A 20,679-nucleotide genomic window follows, 5' to 3' on the forward strand; every position below is an offset into this window, starting at 1 on the left:
GTCATCTAGGTGATGTGTTGACTTCCTTTTAGATTAAATATCGTACTTTCCGCACATGATAAATGAATTGGCCCGTATAACTTCATCAGTAGGTGGACTGATCATTTCCACACACTTACCCTTTTGCGTTTTATTGATTGTTACTTATTTGGTTTAGACAGACCATTCTCACTTTGGGTAATGTGAACCAGATCTGAAGCCTACAGCTTGCATTCTTTCTCCTAAGCAAAAAGGGGAGTTCCAGCCAATCTTGTTGGTTTTATTTATAGCATTTTATTTCCTGAGAGAAGACAGGAAAAGTTAGTCTTCCCCTCACTCATCTGGCTTCTCCTCTGTGGTCCCCCAGCTGCGGGTCGGAGCAGGGGTGGGGCCACGGGGTTAGGGGGAGGCTGGACCAGACCGGTGCCCGGTACTCCAGCAAATGCGAGATCAGAGGAGGAATTATGTCATTTCTCCGAAGGAGTGAGTTCAGCTTGCTTCCGCGTGTGTCTGACTGACAGCCCCACACAGGACCCAGCGCATATAAGGAGCGCCTGCTGCCCAGCGGGTACCGAGCTCTGAGCCCAGCTCCTCTGCTGAGTGGGGCTGGGTCTCCTCCCTGACCCTCATACCTCCTGGACCCCATTCCCAACTCTGAGAGGAGTCATCCCTGCAGGTTTTCCACATACCAGGTAAGAGCTTTTTTTAAATTTACCAAAACATTTCATTGTAGTTTAATTTTCAGAAAAGGTTCTTTTTGATTCTAAGAGGGGAGAAGGAGAAAGTGCAGAAGAGGTTTAAAGTAAGGAGGGGGCATGCCTATTAGTACCTCAACAGCAAACACGTCTTCACCTTGTATTTGTGCCGCCCAGTTGGAGAACTGAGGCGAGTAAACTCATTTTCAGCACTTTATTTGCAGGGATAATGTTGTGATCTCCTGGGCTTTCGCATCACCTGAGGATTCTTGTTACTTTCGTGAACGTACCTGCCTGGAAACTTGGGCAGATGCTTCTGTTTTCAGCTACAAAATAAGACATTTCCACATAAAGTTTATTATCAAGGTGTGGCCATGAGAAAGAAACTAGAAAAAATTGTTCCTGAGCATGTGAAAAACAAGCGGAGAGGTTATAGAGACAAATTCTAAACATTTTTCACAGATGACAAGTGCTTTTGAACGTTCTTAATGAATAGTATTTAGTGAGCCTTGCAGAGTGTTCCGGCTGCCCGTGGACTCCAGCTGTTCTTGAAAGTCTGGGGAATAATTTGCAGATGAAAAGGCAGAGGGGAAATAGCGTTACTTCTGTCAATCCGAGTTGGGCTCCTTTGGGGAAATCACGGCGCTCTCGGCCGAGGGAAGGAGTGTTTCTCAGTGAAGTTATGTTTGCTTTGATTGTTGATATAAAAAGAATTTTAAAAGATCTTTACAAGTTCTAATGGTATTCTGTTGCAGAAGGCTTTGGAAACCTTTCCTTTGGAAAAAAAATATGACCTTAAATAAGCAGTAAATGTGTGAAGTGAGGCGTAGGATATGGGAGCGTGTGTCCCCGTCCCTATGGCGTGTGTCGTAGGATATCACACGTGTTGCCTTCTAAGAACACAGGACTTGATAAGGCTGTACCAGCCATACCCGTGACTCCGACCCTGCTGCGTTCTTTTCTGCTGTCGCGATCCCCTGAGATAAGATGGGACAGATGGCAGAGGGCTGATACTTCTGCTTTAGAGTCAGAGGATTTGATTTTGTTAGCAACAGAGTTCAGCATACTCCCTTGATAGGAAGCTGAGCCTCCAGAATTTGGAAATTTACATTTTGGATGGAGCTTGTCATTGCCAGAGGCAGTGGTCACTGCTGTCTGCAGGGGACAGAGGTGCACGTGAGGCTGAATGGGGAAAAGACCTGAGCTTTGCAGACGTGCCTGCCCACCGTTTACTCTGAAACACTTGCGTAGTGTTCACTGAGTGCCAAGTGCTAGTCCAAGTCCCTTACGAGGCTTCACTCGTGTAACTCAGCCCTCTGGAGTCCTATCAACACCCTCACTCCTACTGCACTGGGTGGTCATGGGACAGCGCATTCCAATGAACAGCCATGCGCCCTGTGCTTGCTGGGCTACCTAAGCCTTTACAGACACTAACTTGCTTGATTTATTCTCTCACAATAACCCCATGAGTAGAAAATTTAAATGCCCATTCTTCATTCTACAGGAGAGGAGACTGAGACCAGAGAGGGTAAGTAAGTTTCCCCAGGTTGCACAGAGGGTGCCTGACAAGGCAGCCTTGAGCCTGGCCCGGCGGGGGCTTGCCTGGGCACACAGCTGGCTCCTCGATGTGCAGGTGGAACTCAGCGAAATTCTGGACTTGCTGTGGGCAGACTGAAAGCAAGTGTCTGGATCCCAGGGGGAAACCTGAGGGTCCTGCATGGACCCCACTTGCCCAGGGGATGGTCCCCATCTTGGGGGGAATGGGTAGTTCTAGGTTTCCAAATCCTTCTGTAGAGGGGACTCCTTGGATTTCTTTGTCACTGAGAAGCTCAGGATATTTGAAGCCCTAAACAGGGAGGGGTGAGGGTCTCAGCTTGGCTTCGCCTCAGCGGGACGCAGTGTATCACCGGAGGGGCGTTGGGACCGTGCGCTGCTCAGCACGGAGACCAGGAGGCTGAGCAGGGGTTAACGGTGGATGGGCTCCCGGCCAGTCTCTGACTTCTAGGCCAGTGTCTGCTGAGCCTGCCAACTGAGAATCCTCAAGAATGGAAAAACAGGCCTCAGGAAAACAGAAGAGCAAAGTAAAAGTGATTACTCAGTAGAAGGCTATTTTTGTTTTTGTAATTATGATCCACCAGACTAAGTTTACTTCTAACGCATATACAGTTAATATTTATTCTATTAATTAAGTCATGTGCAGCTTTTTTCTTGGCTCTTTACACAAAATGTCTTCATAGGTCATTTTCCCCAAGCTGACATTTTTCTGAATTCAAACTTCCTGGGTTTACATCCTGGCCACACCTTTCAGTAGCATCACTGCTCTGGGCAAGCACTTAACTTCTCTGAACTCCACTTACCCGTCAGTAAAAGGGAGACGATAATAATAGTTGTTGCCTCCTAGGTCATTATGAGGGTTAAATAATATGAATACTTAGGACGTCATTAGCATAGTGCTTGTCAGCAAATGCTAGACCAGGGAATACCAGCTACAGTTAGAAGAATCCATTTGAAAAGCACATTTCCTATCTAGCTTTAACTGCCCACAAATCCATGTGGGCAGTTCTGATTTTCCTACACAAATTCTTTTTAAATGGTCATATGAGTAAAAATCCCAGTCTACATTAGACGTTGAGGTCATGTATTCAGAAGTAACGGGTCTGATTTATTCGCAGGGGTTCAGCCCGGCAGAGGCAGGATGCTGTGGCCGCTGCTGCTGCTGGCCGTATGGCCCTGGTACGGTGCTTGGGGTGAGTGTGGACCCTCCCCCCCCCCGCCCAGTGACCTGGGCTCCCAGAGCAACAGCCTCGCCTGTGGGAGGAGGGATGGGCAAAGTGGAGGCCCGGATGGAACCTCCTTAACTTAGTTTAAGATGAATCCCCAATTACCTTTGAGTCCATACACCAGGAAATCATTTATTTTTGGAAAATCCAGGTGGTAGAGAAAGAGACCGTCTGACCTGGAGATGCAGTCTTTGGCTGGGGCACTTTTTGCCTTTTTTCATATGTGATATTCACAGCATACTAAACTTTTTGGTGTTTTATAACTTATTTCCTTCCCACTTTTTATTCTGCTCTTAAAAATGTATCAAAAATATTTTTCCATGTGTTTCTTTTCTTACAACATGATTTTTCACGACTGTATCATATTCCATTAGAAGGTAACACCCAGTATTTTTAGGTCAATTCCCGTTTACTTTACACATCCCATCTACACTAGTATAAATGATGCCTCATGGAATACTGCTGTGGATACATATATCCTAGAGTTTGTGGTTATATATTTAGGATAGCTTCCCAACGTAAAATTGCTGAGTCAAAGGTTTTAATTATTTTAAGGATTTTTGAGATATGGGCAAATAGCTCTATTGCAGGTAGTAAAATGACACTTCTATCAGCAACACTGTGTATTATAATGCTTTAATTTGCCAAGTATTAGATGAAAAGTTTTTCTCTGTTTAAACTTTCTGTTCAGAAAATTATTGTGAATGACTTAAAGTGTTAGGATTTGGGGAGGTCCGACAACAACTCTTTCCAGTAGTTTAGACGGTGACTTAAAACCATTCATTTGTGGCCTTACGGCTCCTCATCTCTCAGATGCTCCCCCGCAGGGTGAGCCCTGAGTGGGAGCACGTCTTTCTACAAAATAAGGGATTCCCACGTGACAAGCTCAAGTCCGCTGATCTAAGAAAGCGACATGAAATGTGACTGCTTTCTAATGATGCGCCAGTGGCAAGACTGGAGGTGCACTTCCCTGCGGGATGCCTTTCTGGGCAATCAGAGGCTAGAAAGAAGGTCGCCTTCGAGCTTCAGCTCTGGGTGGAAGAGCAGGAAAGAGCAGGCGGCCAGGGTCCTGGTCCGGGAGCAGGTGGGACCGAGTATGACCCGAACGCTGCATCCGTCCTGGAGGAAGGCTTGCTGGGCAAAGGGTCAGCTGGTCTGAGCAGAGCGCCCCTGACGGTCAAGGGCGGAGCTGGTCCTGTGGAAGCAGATGTCTGAGGGGGGAGGTAGCGGTGGTTTTCGAGGAATAAAGCCCGAGCACCCAGGCGAGGAAGGGGGGACTTGGGGCCCCGAGATGAGGGTGCCTGTGCCTGCTGCTCCCCGTGACCCCCTTGCTCTGCTCCCCGGCAGCCGGCGACCAGGACGAGGACACCGCCTTTGACCTCTTCAGAATCAGCAGCATCAACCGCAAGACCATCGGGGTCAAGCAGTTCCGGGGCCCGGACCCCAGCGTGCCCGCCTACCGCTTTGTGCGCTTTGACTACATCCCTCCGGTGAGCGCGGAGCACCTGGGGCGGATCGCCGAGGCCATGCGGCGGAAGGAGGGCTTTTTCCTGACGGCCAGCCTGAAGCAGGACCGCAAGTCCAGGGGCACCCTGCTGGCGCTGGAGGGCCCAGGCGCCACACACAGGCAGTTCGAGATCGTGTCCAACGGCCCCGCCGACACCCTGGACCTCACGTACTGGGTGGACGGCACCCAGCACGTCATCTCCCTGGAGGACGTGGGCCTGGCTGATTCCCACTGGAAGAACATCACTGTGCAGGTGACCGGAGAGACCTACAGCCTCTACGTGGGCTGCGACCTGATGGACAGCTTCACGCTGGACGAGCCCTTTTACGAGCAGCTGAAGACGGAGAAGAGCAGGATGTACGTGGCCAAGGGCCCCGCCCGAGAGAGTCACTTCCGGGTAGGTTGTGCGGGACGCCGCCGAGGGCCCCGCTTAGTGCGCTGCCTCGTGCAGGGGTCGGGTGTGGCCTTGGAGGAGCAGACACACGTGCACCTACCCACACAAGCTCCACGTGCACCATGCACACCCACCGGCACATGCAATCCTGTACACGTGCACGGACTATACACGTGTACACATGCTTGCACACACACTCGTAGACGCTCTTACGTGCACACACGGCACACACGGCTTTCTGAACCAGGAAGGAGCAGAGCACGCTGGCATAGGTGCCCTTTCTCAGCTGCACAAATGGTCAGCGATTTCCTGAGTGAAGACTCATTTGATGATTGAGGACGCAGCCCCATGCAAATGTGTCCAGATTCCAGTTCAGTACTGACATGGCAGGAAGACAGGAGAGAAACTATGTTTTCTAAGGAAGGGGCTATTGATTTATGAGGGAATAGTTAGTTCCATGTTCACCTCAGTTATAATAGTTTTTACAAGAGGATCTCCCTAAATGCAAGTGTTTAGAACCGGCAGTGGAGGGTTAGTAACTGTTCTCCTCCAGGTGTGTGTGTATTCTTTGGAAATAAATGTATGATTAGACTCAGTTATTTCAGTAAAGGCCTAGAGATGCTGGTCGTGGTCTCTGGCCATTGTCAGGAAGCCCCCCAGGCCCACGTGGCCGACTGGCCCCACTGGGACAAGCCCCTCACTGTCACCGGGAGGACGGCCTGGTCTCATAGCTGTACCGTCTGTTCTGTGGTTGGAACAGTGCACGTTCCCGAGACCCATGGCCGCGTGCGGGAACACCAGGCACCCGCAGAGTCCCCTGCGGAGAGAGTGTGGCCCCCGCTGTCCCCTGAGCGTGTTCAGAAGACAACCCTTGCCATCCCTCTGGGGGCCACTGCCCCTTCTCTAAGACACTCTTCCTTCTCCTCGGGTCAACCCCACTGTCTGCCTCTTGCCTCAAACGAAGCTTCAAAGTAACACACAGATAACCCATTAATGAGATTTCAGACCTGCTGAGAGCAAAAGCACAGACGAAAATGTTCTCGCTGCTGTAAGGTTACATCCTGTATTTTTGAAATATCGTTTAACGTGGCGTCGAACATTTGCTGTTTATCCATCTCTGTTTCTTTCCTTGTACATATTTCAGGGTTTGCTGCAGAACGTCTACTTAGTGTTTGAAAACTCTGTGGAAGATCTTCTGAGCAAGAAAGGTTGTGAGCAAAGCCAGGGAGGTAGGTGTCTGGGCTGCGTGTGGTGCCCCATGTCCCACCTCTGACGGGTTCCTCCTCTGGTGTGTGGGGAGGGGCCGGTGGGACATAAGTAAACATGTTGGAATATGTTTCAAGCGCTGCCACGGCCTTGAATGAGCTCGCTGGTCAGCTGGGATGTGTTGGCCTCTGAAACAATACATTGCTTGAAGGATTCATTATGAATATATTTTAATTATCCAATAGAATCCATTTTACATGCCAAAAAATAAACCCCTGGCATTTTAACATGATTTTAAATACATGCGACTATTCCAGTCTACTGATGTGGGAAGATCAACTTAGTAAGATAAACCAGAGACGTTTGTCCAATTTGGTTTATGGAAGTTTTTTATACTATTCACAACTGTTGGTACAGCCTTATTATGAAAATGGACGCCACTGGCATCATTGACAGGTAATCCCACGCTGTCTGTTAATTGCATTTTGAATTTACATTCAACCATAATTTGTCAACATTGTCTTGAGCATTTGGTATTTGAAGGTCACTATGCTGGGGCTTTCTGAATGCATTGTGTCATTTCATCTTCAAAACCCCTTGAGTTGGGCTTATCCACTTCCCTCACTTTACAAATAAAGAAGCGGGGTGCCAGGAGGGCCGCTAATTGTCGGGGGAGTGGCCTGTGAGCATCAGAGCAGCGCACCTCCCGCCCCCAGGCCGCGTCCCACACAGGAGGCTCTTATCTGCCACGTGATCCCATTTTCCGACTTACTTCCATTAAAAGGCTTCTTTGTGTCAGCTGTAAGGAAACATAAACTGTACTCGTGTGGATCCGCGCGTGAGGACGCGTAGGATCTGATGTCTGTAATGCGCAGTCGCGGCTGGTGACCCAGCCGTTGCCCCCGGAGCGCCCGGAGGGCTGGCTTGACGGCTCAGAGCCGGAAGCCCCGAGCGCCGGCACTGCAGGCATCATCCGGGTCTCTCCATCCGAGGCCGCCCACCTTTCAGTCTGTGCGTCTTTCCACAGTCGGCCAGTTGAGTTCAGGAAAGGAAAGAAATGAAACTGTGACTTTTGGTGGCCTGTGCAGTGAGAGGACCTTATAAGGCCTCCCGTCACACACCCTCAGCTCCAAACTCCCTGAGCACCACAGCCTCTGAAGCTCTGGACCACATCCCATCCCCAACCACCAGCTCCGGCTGAAATGCCAATATCAGCCCCTTCGGATTAGGTCATAGACATTTTTTGCGGGGAGCTGAGGTCATAAAAAAGCAAAAGTTCTAAAAAGGCTAAGACAGTACTAACTGACATCCCACAGGACACAGAGAAAGAGAAGATGGTCCTGGGGGCCCTGATAGAGGGAGACTTGCTTGTCTCTAGATAAGAGCTTAGCATCCTTGGAAGCGGTCACCCGGTGGGGTGGGCACGTCTCTGTGACAGAGAAAAGGAAAGGGGGCACTTGACCTTCGATGCGGGGGAGAGTGGATGTGGCCCTCACCCCGGTCCCTGCCCTGCATGCCACGAATGGGGGTGTCCTATCCTGAGGAAGGGCTCTGCCCACCTTCCATGAGACGGTCGTGGGACTTCCAGGCACTTTTATTATTGCCGTATTTTTATTCTTCTACATACATGTAGTGATTAATATGCTTATGTCTGTATGGTTATATATGGTTTTAGGTCTGGTGAGTCTGAGGTATCAGTGTGAGTTGCAACAAGGATTTACAAACAACAAAACTCGATCATAGACTGTCTGACAGAATTATGACATTGACAGGTCATAACTCAGTAATGGAATGTATCGGACGAGACAGTTGAGCATCACTGCAAAGAGGACGCTGGGGCTGGCTTGCCGGCCACATCCCAGCTGGCCAGGCTCCCCCGAGGGCGACACCCGTCTCGGCACTTGCCCAGATCACTTTTGTAACTAGTGGCATAGCCGTGTGTGTGTCCCATGTTCAGGGACTTCCAGGCGCTTGTACTATTTCTGGGGTAGTGAGCTCTGAGCCCGTGGTTGGGATTCTGCCTTTCTGGGGGTCTCATGAGGCCAGCAGGGAAATGATGAAATGACTCATTTAGCAAGAAAAGAACTGAATTTGCCTTCATGCAGTAGCCAAACGAAAAGGCATTTGGGATGGAAAAAGGGGATAAATGAGGAGTGAAAGGAGTTGTTGGAATTCATGGAGAATATGGGGCTGGAAACAGGTTTAGGGTGGGGGACAAAAAGAAGGAACTTATCTCAGATAATAAATGATATAAATATTTATATAAAAACAAGAAAAACAGGAAACTGTTGCCTCTAGTGAGTTTGAGCACGATGCGTGATGCAGCTGTAGGTCTCTGGCTTTTTGCGTCTCTCCATCCCTGAGCTGACCGCTCGCTCTGCTCATGGGCGGTGTCTGGGGTTCAGTCCCCACGGTGCTGCGAGGTTAGCAGCGCCTCTGGTACAAGCAGGGCCGCAACGGGAAACACCTCCTCCAGCTCTCGGGCTCTTGGGCGCCCGTGTAGCTCCAGTGCTCTGGGTAGCGCCCTGCGGGCCCGGCCAGGCTGTGGCCAGAGGCCAGCGGGCTCACCGTTCCGTGTCTTCCCCACAGCCGAAGCCAACGCCATCAGCGAGAACACGGAGACGCTGCACCTGAGCCCCCCAGTCTCCATGGAGCACGTGGGCCGGAGCGAGGCCAAGGGCCCGGAGGTGTGCGAGCACTCCTGCGAGGAGCTGGGCAGCCTGATCAGGGAGCTGTCGGGGCTGCACGTCATTGTGAACCAGCTCCACGAGAACCTGCGCAAAGTGGTGGGTGCCCTGGGGACCCTCCTCGAACCACGAGTAACCTCGGCTGTCCACCGTTAACCAGCACTCTCTCCACCACTACCCCCGACTAGCCACTGCCAGCCGCGAGTAACCACCCGGCTCCCTGACGACCAGGCTGCTGGTCCCGGACGTGTGGCTGGAGGGCGGGGGAGGGGTGCTTATGGAAAGTGTGCTCACGGCCACAAGCGTCCCTCTCAGTCCTTCAACCCTGGGGGCTCGTCTCCCAGGAAACAGGAAGCCTGCACCCGAGGGAGGTGCGTTCACCTAAGGATGGCGTTCAGAGCGGAGCCCGTCCCTGAAGCCTCGAGGCCGTAACAGGCAGATTGGTCTCCTCTCCGCAGCTCGTCAAGGGGCAGAACACGTGCCTCAAGTCTTAGCAAGCGCGCCTCAGGGCTCAGAGCAGGTTGCTGGCAGTAAGCAGCCTCCGTGGGCCCATCCTCCCGCCATGTAGACCTCAGGCTGAGCTCAGCTGAAGGAAGCTTGTGCCCCGGGGCGGCTCCGAGGGAAAGAATACAGAGGGGAGGGGTCGCCAGGCCCCTGAGGCTCTGCTCCACCCAAGGGCCCTGGATGGGGCACTTCTGCTCCAGCTAGGGTGCTGGCTGGGCAGTACCCACGACGAGTGTGGCTTCTGGGATGTCCTACCATGTGCTGGGTGGGGGCAGGAGTGGGGCGGGCGGGGGAGAGCACCCTCCCCGCCCAGCGCTCGCCACTTCAGGGAGCCTCCAGGGCTGGGGGCGCTGAGACCAGGGTCACTCGCAGGCGGGGGCCCTGCTGGGCGGGCATCTTCGTAAACGTGGAGGACCTTCCCACGAGCTGCACGTGGCGTGTGACCTCTAACTGGCTGCTTCAGGACACAGAGCCTCAGCCCTGCTGGTGCCGGTGGCGTCCGGGGGGTCCCGGCGGGGGAGGGGCTGCAGAAGGGAGGCCGAGACAGGAGCGGGGGAGCCTTTGCCCCTGACGCGTCTCGCTTTCAGCTGAAAAGAGCTTCTGGAGAAGTTTACCTACATTGGAGTTGGGGATTAAGGAAATTCGCCAGCTCCCTGAATCACACAAAAACATCCGGATGGTGTGTTTCTGTCCATTTTGCGCCAGAGGGGGGGGGCATATCTTTTGGGTGATTCTCAAAGCGCCCATTATCCCCAGATCAGAGATGTTAGCGGGAGCAGGGTGCCTAGAAGGAGGGAGGTGACAACACACGTGCTCAGGGGACAAATGGTGTAACTTTCACTAGTTGATTTTCTTTTAAACTTTGCATTGTTTCCTGCAGTCTGTAAACCCCATGACAGCAGGGCTTATGTCTGTTTGCCTTTGCCGTTGTGCTACCACAGCTGTGTCTGTCACACTTGGAAGAATGGGTGAATTCAAGAATTGAACCTCAGTTTTCAGCTGCGGGTGGTGGGAGGGACCCCGTCCCCCCTGGTCCAGCCTGAGGCTCCTTCACGACTGCACGTCCTGCATCCGCCCGTGTGCGATGGCTGCAGAGCCTGCTGTGGCTGTGCTGACCTCCTTCCCTCCACTTTCCAGTCAAATGACAACCGGTTTCTCTGGGAGCTCATTGGAGGACCCGCCAAGACCAGGAACATGTCCGCCTGCTTGCAGGACGGCAGGTTCTTTGCGGAGAATGAAACCTGGGTGGTGGACAGCTGCACCAAGTGCACCTGCAAGGTGAGACGGGCACGTGGTCTCCTGGCGGCGGCCCCGGGCTGGAGGCTTCCTGCTCTCTGTTCCCCGCGCCGCGTGTGGGGCGTGGGGAAGGGGGCCACCTCCAATGAGGCCCGAGTGCCCCCGTGGTTCTGCGCCCAGAGAGCCGGGGAGGGTGCAGCCAGTGTCACCCGATGGCTGGCCGGTCCCCCACATCTTTGCGTTTGAGGCCACTCGGTCCTGCAAGGGCCTCGGGTTCGGCACAAGCCGCTGGGGATGGGGTCACTGCCCACGACACAACATGATGCTTAGTTTCCTTATGTCCTGGCACCTGGTCTCCACTGCTGGGGGCCTGGACACCAGACGCCGCTGCGACCTTGTGCATCCCCCCGCCCGCAGCGCGCGGAAGGCCCCGTGCCCGCGGCTCCGCGGACGGAGAAAGGAGCGTGCGCGCGGCGAGAGATGCGCTCGCGTCCTTGTAACCGGCAGGGTCTGTGGGCAGAGACCTCCAGCCTTCCTGCCAACCCTTCCAGTCCAGCCCTGGGTCAGTGTTCATGTTCCTAAATGAGTGACATAAATGCCTCTTTTCCTTGCAGAAATTTAAAACCGTTTGCCACCAGATCAGCTGCCCTCCCGCCACGTGCGCCGACCCGTCGTTTGTGGACGGCGAGTGCTGTCCCTCCTGCTTCCACGGTGAGTGCCCGGCGGGCGGGCGGCGGCCTCGGCCCTAGCGGCCCCGGCTGTGGGACCATGCGGGTCTGTGTCGGATGGTCTCGCAGGCGCCAGGGCTCCGAGGTCTTCCTGAAGCGCCCAGATGCTCGTGGCTCTGGAGTCGCAGTGGCCCTGGTCCTCCTCAGCCTTCCCTCCTGTGCTGATCCAAAGCCACAGCCCCCGCCTCTGTTTTGAGTCCCCCATCGCCCTCCCCAGCTGACCCTAGAGCAACTGAGCCTCCTTCACACCGGCTCCCCACCCCCTTCCTCGTGGTGTCACCGGCAGCCTTGACTGAATCGGTTGCTGCTCTGCGTGTCCTGTTTGTCTTTCACTGTCTGGCCCTCATCCTGGTCTGGGGGTCCTTGAGTCTGGTGACCCGGGCGGGGCTGGGCAGCTTCCGTGTTCGGGGAGCCCACGGACATGAGCACAGGCTCTGCCCCTCCATGAATCTGAGCAAAATGTGGCTTTTCCAGGGTTCAGATTCTTCATCTGTAAAATACAGAATGAGTGTCCCCATGACACAGGCTTAGTTTAGGATGAAAATAAACAGCAAATATGTACGAAAGTGCCTGACGTATATTAGGTGTTAAACAGAGACCAAATCGGACCTGCTACAGAGAGTAACAGTGTGATTGCGGGAGCCCGAGGGCCCACTTTTGCCCAGAGGGAGCCGTTTCACGTTGTTGAGTAAAAGCCCAGGAAGGGTCTCCTCAAATTCTTCTCTTGCTGCTTCTGAGACGTTGAATCGTAGCAGTTACTATTTACCAGAACGATCTCTTGCATTAAGGTACAACTTTTCTGTTATTCAGAGATTGATAATTTCCTGTGAAGAATTTCTTGGCAAGAAATTGCCTTTTTATTTAACTTGTTCCAATTTAAAGTATTTGGAATGAAATTTAGTGTCCTGTAATTTCAACCAAAAATTGAAGTTTCATCACCATATATAAATCAACACATGGAGGTGCAGGTGGAAATAGCTTACATCTTAGCAACTCCAGCGAAAGCTTGTGCAGACAGGGTTCAGCGCTCTCCTTTGTGAGGCCGTTAGAAGCAACCACAGACCCCTTTCCTGCCAGTAGACCCTGGGTTTCTGGCCAAGCTCCTTGTGCATCCCCCTGCTTCCCTTTCCTGGGAGGGCGGCCCCTGCGCTCCGACCCTGGGACAGACGTGGGGCGGCCCTGCTGTCTGCCCGCTGCCAGCACCCACCTGGGGCATGCAGCTCGGAGCCCAGGGCTGGGCTCTGCTGTGTGGGGCAGTCCCCGGGGAGGTCTGATGGGCAGTGGTGCTCCCCCCAGCAGACGGCGAGGACGGCTGGTCCCCATGGGCGGAGTGGACGGAGTGCTCTGCCACCTGCGGGCCTGGTACCCAGCAGAGGGGGCGGTCCTGCGATGTCACCAGTAACACCTGCCTGGGGCCATCCATCCAGACGCGGTCGTGCAGCCTGGGCAAGTGCGACCACCGCAGTGAGTGTCAGAGGCCGGGCCGGCCCGGGGTGGGGGACAGGGCCCAGCCCCTGGGGTCTTGGGGGTCCAGAGACCCCCTGCTGCTGCCCTTTCTGGGAGGGGCTCCATGTGGCCCACGCACCCTGCTCTTCCCCAGCTGGGCTCCCCACTCCTGCCTGGTTGATGGGCAGACTCCCGGGACGGGTCAGCCCCGCCTCTCACTCAGCGCCCTGAGCCTCTGATGTCCTTGTTCCCTCCATGTGCTAGTCCGGCAGGATGGTGGCTGGAGCCACTGGTCGCCGTGGTCCTCCTGTTCCGTGACCTGTGGGGTCGGCAATGTCACCCGCATCCGGCTCTGCAACTCACCAGTGCCACAGATGGGCGGGCGGAGCTGCAAGGGCAGCGGCCGCGAGACCAAGGCCTGCCAGGGCCCGCCCTGCCCGGGTGAGTGGACAAGGGCGGGGTCCGGGCTCGCGGCCGGCCTTTAGCAGGACACAGGCCCGGCGCGGCCCCGCGAGGTCAAGGCACTGGGATCCTCTCGGTTGGCTGGTTTCTGGAAGCTGGGCCTTGGGGTGGATGCCCATTGTGGTGCTCAGCTCTGACCTCCCCAGAACAGACTCCAGTTAATCCACGATGGAGCAGAAATAGGCCGGGACCGAAGGGGAAGTGACAGCAGGCACAGGAGGGGGACTCAGGAGGCGCCCCCCCGCATCTGGGGCATCTGGGGCCTGGGTTTGGGAGGACACGTGCTCCCTGTACCAGGCCTGCTCTGGGACGTGGGCAGGGTCTTCGCCCAGAAAAGGCTGTGCTGTGAGTCTTCTCCTTACTGAGTTATCTGTACTGATGACGAGTGACAGCCTTTTAAAATGAAACTCAGCTCCGCACAGCTTTTCAGACGTGAGCACCTCTTGCCCGTGGCAGGGGTGGACCCATAGCCAGCGGCCCCCGGTCAATGGTCCCAGGTTCTGAGCACAGAAGATTGTGTGATTTCCCTTCCCAGAGACAAAACGAAACAAGTGAACTGTCATCATCTTCATCCCTCCCTGACCATACGGTCCTGAGAGGACTTTCCTACCAGGCTTCCTCCACGTGTGGAGGCGTGGCCTTATCCCAGGCTCTCTGTCCTGAGCCCCCAGCACAGGCTGCGCCCCCAGAGTGACCCCTCTGTCCTCTCTCCCCCAGTCGACGGTCGGTGGAGCCCCTGGTCCCCATGGTCGGCCTGCACGGTCACCTGTGCCGGAGGGATCCGGGAGCGGACACGCATCTGTAACAGCCCGGAGCCCCAGCACGGAGGGAAGGACTGCGTCGGCGACGTCACGGAGCATCAGATGTGTAACAGGAGGAGCTGCCCCGCAGGTGGGTGTGCACGGGACGGGCCCGCAGCCTCCAGCCTTTCGGCCGACGGGCGTCTGTTGTGGGGCCTGGACGCTCCAGCCGCAGGCGTCTTTGAAGACACCGTTGGGTTTTAATTCTGATTAAATGTATAAAAATGCTTGGAAAATACAGAGAAAAAAATCCGTTCTACACACGTGAAGCTTTACGCTCTGCTTCGTGTTCCTCTGGCCTTTTTACGTGAAGGCAGAAAGCATGGCGCGCAGAAGGGAGCATCGTAGGTAGTGCGGCCACAGAGCACGCGGGCCCCGTCACCCCTACATCTCCGACGCTTTACTCTTGGAGGTGGTGACTTTTGGTGGCTGTCCCCAACATCTTCCTAACTCACTCAGTTTCTCCACAGCTGAACCCCGGAGTGTGTGAAGGGCATCACCCGGGCCTCGTGTGTGGGTTCATTACGGCGCCACCTGGTGGCGGCTGCTGACTCTGCTCTGCTTCCTCCGTGCAGACGGCTGCTTGTCCAACCCCTGCTTCCCCGGAGCCGAGTGCCGCAGCTTCCCCGACGGGTCCTGGTCCTGCGGCTCTTGCCCGCTGGGCTTCCTGGGCAACGGCACCCACTGCGAGGACCTGGACGAGGTAGGTGCCCCCTTCCCAGGCGGCGGGGCGTGCCTCGGAGGTGGGGAGCGTGGGCTCACGTCTGGCCCGCTGGTCCCCGCAGTGCGCTCTGGTCACCGACGTGTGCTTCACGACCAGCAAGGCGCACCGTTGCGTCAACACCAACCCCGGCTTCCACTGCCTGCCCTGCCCCCCGCGCTACAAGGGGAGCCAGCCCTTCGGCGTCGGCCTGGAGGCGGCCAGGACGGAGAAGCAGGTGAGCTGCTCGGCCTTCCGAGCTCCTGTTAGAGACAGCAGGACAGTCAGGCGGGAGCTGGGACTGGAGGGTGGACGGGACAGGAGCGGGGACGGCGACCTGGGGGAGAGACGGTCTCACTCTGCCGGCCAGCGCGACCCCACCCGCAGGGACCACAGGGCTGAGTTTTCTCGCACAGCATCCCCGAGGGCCAGGGTGGGGACTCGTGGTCTCCCCGTGACCCCAGGCGCCACCGGAGGCCCGACGTGACCTTGCTGTTGCTCGGGGCCTTCCAGGGGAGCAGAGCCCTGGGTCTCTGGACGCTGCCCCTCCTCAGCATCCCGTGGGTGGCCGGGAGCCCTGCGCCCTGCACGCGGCCCTCCCGTCAGGGTCAGGGTCGGGGTCAGCACGCGTCCTGACACGCTCGGCCCTCCCGCAGCTGTGTGAGCCTGAGGACCCCTGCAAGGACAAGAGCCACAGCTGCCACAGGCATGCGGAGTGCATCTACCTGGGCCACTTCAGCGACCCCATGTACAAGTGCGAGTGCCAGACGGGCTACGCGGGCGACGGGCTCATCTGCGGGGAGGACTCAGACCTGGATGGCTGGCCCAACAAGAACCTGGTCTGCGCCACCAACGCCACCTACCACTGCATCAAGGTGAGGGTGTGGCAGGGGGTCCCCCTTCCTCAGGCCCCAGCGGTTCCAGCTCGGGGCAGCTGTGGCCCTGGAGGTGCCTCTACGGGTCCAAACAGTCAGAGGCTCCGTGTGGGCCCTGCACTCTGCGTGGTCCCCACCCCCGAAGCTGACGGGAGCTGGGGTGTCACTGCCCACCCACTAGCCCCTCCAAGGCGTCTGCCTAGTGGGTTTCTGCAAATTCCAGGACCACTCTGGAAAAGCAGCTGATTGTTGGGAGCTGGGAGAGGACGCGGAGCCTAGTACATGTTTGTTAACTGATACAAAGAGGCTTGACTCATTGGGGGTGGGGCGATGTAAACAGGCCCCACCCTCCTCCAAGGCTGTGGGGGCCTGAGGTCTGCAGGTGGGCCGGGCTGTGCTCACACAGAGCCTAGCACACAATTTTCTTTGCAAAGACCCCCATGAGCTGCACACAGGAAGCGGTCAGGGCCCCCGGGTGAGTGGGGCTTCCTTAGGGCCTGTAACGGGGTGGGGTCCTTTCCTGGGGCCACTGCAGCCAATGACCACAAACCTGGTGGTTTTAAAAGGCAGGACTGCACCCTCTCACGTCCGGAGCCAGGAGTCTGAGGTCAAGGCGTGGCAGGGCTGGGCTGCCTGGAGCCCCCAGGGGAGGGTCCTTCCAGCCTCTCCCAGCTTCTGGGCCCTCCAGGTGTCCGTGGCTTGTGGACACACCACCCCAGCCTCTGCTTCTGCCTGCTCCTCTGTGCATCTGTCTCAAACTCCCCCTGATGCCCTTATAAGGACACGCGTGGTTGTATTTAGGGCCCATCTGGATACTCCAGGGTAAACTCGTCCTTTCAAGACCCTCATATCAAGCGCGTCTTTTGCATATAAGGTGATATTAGCTTTACCATGTAAGGTGATAGCCACTCTTGCTATATAAGGTAACATTTACAGGTTCTAGAGGTTAAGACATGGCATATATTTAGGGGACACCATTCACACCACTAAACAAGGTGTACCAAAACGTTTCAGTGAAGTTTTATACCTTAGAAGCTTCAGAAATATAAATACTACAAACTCACAAAAGACATTACTTGCAAATATACATATATTAATCTATTTAATATTGATTTGTTCTTGTGAATTTTGAGTAAAGAGAGTTTTACATTTTATCTTTCGCCCTCTTGATTAAAGATGGCAGGTGTTGACTGAAACAAAAAGTGAATCTGCTTTGAAATAACAGAGACAAAGTTTGCAACCTTCACTGTATCTCCCTGACCACATTCCCTGACCTAACAAGGTCAGGTGTCAAGCTTGGAAATCCCCGCAGGAAGTGGGTGCCTATTGGATGCGATTACTGATGAAGAGTTCCACTAGGGACCCAGGATGCCCTGGTACCGTAGCAGGAACAATGGAAGGTGTCCACGAGGTGAAGGACACCCCCTTTCTTTTTCATTTTTGTGGAACTTCAGACAGGAATTTAATAACTAAAAAGGTGGCACATCAAAATTTGCACATTATATTTGCATTAAATATAACTTATGGGAACAAACAGATGCAAAAGTAAGACAGTTCATGGGAAGCCCCCTCACCCCGTCTGAGAGGTTCCCTTACTCATCCCGGCAAAGGTGCTGAGTCCCTCCGTCAGGACCTGTGTCCACACCACAGGAATATGCTCTCCTCCTTCACGGGCTGGAGTTGAAGCTTGGCTCCAGACATGGCCCTGGGCTGTGCTTCTGATGAGACCCCTGACCCCCTTGAACCCCTGGGGCTTCTGGGACACCTGTGTTAATGGCATCGAAACACCTTCACGTGGACCCTCTCCTGGTGTTTCCAGCTCCCTCAGGCTGCAGTGTCTGTACAGCTCGGGTCTGAGTCCTTATATCATTGGACTGAAACAAAATGACTTTTTTCCCCCGTTATGGGAATTCTCCACTTCTTGGGCAGAGCTGAATCAGGGAGATGGTTTGGGGAGCTGGGCCGCGGTTCCTGAACAGAGACTCTAGGCCACCTGTGGGCTAGTGAGGGTTGAAGGTTTATGACCTTGGCTTTTGGATGGATGCTTGGAGTTTGTGGGAAGCAGTGGGACGGGAGGCTCTGCCCTGTCCTGTATTTTCATTCTCTCCTGGTTCCCGCAGTCATTCAGCTGCATACAGGAATCCCGAGCTCAGGACACAGGCTCCTTTTGCCTCAGCTCACTGGCGGTGGTGATGTCGGTCCTAGAGCAGCACCTGAGGGGAAACGCGGGGCCGCGGCGTCTCCGTCCTGCTCCCGCGAGGACAGGTGCCTGGCGTGATGTCGCTGGCTCCGCCCTCACCATCTCATCTGAAAGAAGCGGGCTCTTGGGAATGTTTTTGTAACTAGCCTGCTTCCTCTGCTTGCAGGACAACTGCCCCCTCCTGCCTAACTCTGGGCAAGAAGACTTTGACAAGGACGGCATCGGGGACGCCTGTGACGATGACGATGACAATGACGGCGTCAGCGATGAGAAGGTGGGTCCGCACCACCTGGGCACCTGCCCTCGGGTTGAGGAGTGGGGGAGCGCAGTGCTCTGCACCCAGGGGTCCCCGTGAACTGCTGGGTTTAGCGCTCCTGGGCTAGTAACGGAAAGTCACCGACAGGGAACGTCTGTCCTTCGCACAAGCACACGAGGCAGCCCGAGCTTGGAGCCGCCTGGGGTGCTCTGTCAGAAGCGCTTTCAGTGGTTTAGTTTACCTTTAGTTGCATAAAAGGGACTTATCCCCCCTGCTTCTGGGGCGGGTGGCAGCGATGGGGGCTGCCTGGGATGAGCGATATTGCCACTCCCTGCCTTTAGGGCAGAATTTAGATGTTACCATTTCCCGAGAGAAGTGTTGCAGACATAAGTGCTCTGACACGCTAGTCCGTAACTCAGCGCTAGCAGAGACAGAGGCGAACTTCTTATTCACAGGTTTACTGCGCCTGGCTTCCACCGATCCGTTAACTCATTCATTCGTTCATTCCCTTGACGTTTATGTTTCTATCCTCACCATGAAATATGTGCTAGGTCACCTTTACTATAGAAAATATCAAAATTTTTCATAGGGGCAGATGCATAAATAATTATCAAATGATTTGATATCAAGAAAGTGTCAGCAATGGCTACCTTGGCCAAGGTACTTTATCGCTGCCTTGATCATCTTGATCTACTCTGAATACATAGCCTGTAAGTGCTAAGCCATTTTATAAGCAATTCAACAAATACCCCTACCCTATTTCTCAAATTCTTCCCTCACTTTCTCTCTAGGACAACTGCCAGCTTGTCTTCAACCCACGTCAGTTCGACTACGACAAAGACGAGGTTGGGGACCGCTGTGACAACTGCCCCTACGTGCACAACCCGGCGCAGATCGACACGGACAGCAACGGGGAGGGCGACGCCTGCTCCGTGGACATCGATGGGGACGGTCAGTCCCGCGCGTCCTCCCGACGGGCTTCAGGGCTCACGGTCGGCAGTGGTCCCAGGCTTACTGCATAAGCCCAGCTTCCCCTGTGCACTGACATGAGACAACACGATCCACGGCGCTTTGCTCATAGGGTCCCGGCCTCATTCGGCCCCTGTCCCCGTGGGGTCCTGGAAGGGGTTGCCGGCCTCAGGTCGCTGGCCTCAGGTCGCCGGCCTAGTTTCCCCCTTTGGAAAACTACGCGTTTGGCATCTTCCTTTCCTGGCCCTGAGCTCTTGTCCCATGTCCTTGTGGCCAGTCCTGGTGTCTTCTCCCAGGTCCACGTCCGTTCACAGCCCCAGGAACCCAGTACCCTGTCCTGACCCAACCGTGCTTCTGAGAAAGGCCTGAGGACAGCTTTGTTCCCTCCACGCTGTATTTCTGGCCATTCATTGAATCATTCACTGCAAAGCCTCCCCGAGGGGTTGCCGGTACCCTCGGACTTCAGAAACATGCGACACCGCCCGGCTATTTAACCCTGGATGCCAGTGCCGCGGGCACGAGCTCCACACCTCACAGCACAGCCTCGCCCTGGGCATCTGACGCTCAGGGAGCAGCTGGGACAGACTCACACCCACTCCCTCTGACTCCGCCCTCCCACCCCAACCTGCGTTTGTCTCCTGGCTACTTTCTTGGTGTAACTTGACATCACACTCACCAGCTTCCACCGGCACCAAGACAGCGTCCGGCCGTGCCGCTTTCTATGGCTTTCCAGCAGCCGGGCGTCTCCTCCAGTCCTCCGTCTGTGAGGTCTGACCCCCTGCATATCTCAGGGGTCCTTTCTCACTGCCTTGCCCCCTGCCTCCCCCCATCTGCCAGGATAAGGCAGCTGCCTAGCCTGGCTCAAGCTTTCCTGCTGACTCACTGATTTGTGAGGTTTTGCTTTGCCCTTCGAGCCTGATTACTGTTAACTCAGTTTTCATAACCCCAAAGTTGATGAAATTCATTATCTATTTTCAGATTTCTGGGTGTAAGGCACTATAGCTACCCCCCCTGTCAGTCTCTGCCATTGTTATTTTCCTGCTAACGTAGGGAACAGATGAGGCTGTGGGGCCCCGGAAGCTGATCAGGTCCTAGGAGCGCGATGCCAATTTTCTGAATGGACGTTAGGGCAAACAGTCCGCGTGAGGACTCCGATGTTTACGCTGTGATGACTCACTCGTCAGCCCTCCGTGTGTATTGTCATCCAGAAACCTCCGAGAGTTGGTTCTGCTTCAAACTAAGGGAATTTTAAGTT

At 54.9% G+C, this 20,679-nt stretch overlaps 1 protein-coding gene across 2 annotated transcripts in view; it reads left to right on the forward strand.

The window, feature by feature from the left end:
- The first annotated feature begins 523 nt into the window (after positions 1-523).
- Positions 524-20,679, forward strand: part of THBS2 (thrombospondin 2) — a 28,048-nt gene continuing 7,892 nt past the window's right edge. The window contains exons 1-15 of one of the 2 annotated variants that reach the window (XM_060029622.1): positions 524-671; positions 3,347-3,421; positions 4,802-5,358; positions 6,500-6,584; positions 9,151-9,347; positions 10,890-11,030; positions 11,603-11,699; positions 13,013-13,180; positions 13,427-13,603; positions 14,342-14,515; positions 15,000-15,127; positions 15,210-15,362; positions 15,781-15,999; positions 18,366-18,473; positions 19,247-19,406. In XM_060029622.1, the coding sequence (XP_059885605.1) occupies positions 3,370-3,421; positions 4,802-5,358; positions 6,500-6,584; positions 9,151-9,347; positions 10,890-11,030; positions 11,603-11,699; positions 13,013-13,180; positions 13,427-13,603; positions 14,342-14,515; positions 15,000-15,127; positions 15,210-15,362; positions 15,781-15,999; positions 18,366-18,473; positions 19,247-19,406 (2,416 nt within the window). In that variant the 5' untranslated portion in view covers positions 524-671; positions 3,347-3,369. The remainder of the gene's footprint in view (positions 672-3,346; positions 3,422-4,801; positions 5,359-6,499; positions 6,585-9,150; positions 9,348-10,889; positions 11,031-11,602; positions 11,700-13,012; positions 13,181-13,426; positions 13,604-14,341; positions 14,516-14,999; positions 15,128-15,209; positions 15,363-15,780; positions 16,000-18,365; positions 18,474-19,246; positions 19,407-20,679) is intronic. The other variant, XM_060029623.1, reaches the window with a different exon arrangement.

The sequence above is a fragment of the Delphinus delphis genome, chromosome 14 (assembly GCF_949987515.2).
Source record: "Delphinus delphis chromosome 14, mDelDel1.2, whole genome shotgun sequence".
NCBI classification, from domain to species: Eukaryota; Metazoa; Chordata; class Mammalia; order Artiodactyla; family Delphinidae; genus Delphinus; species Delphinus delphis.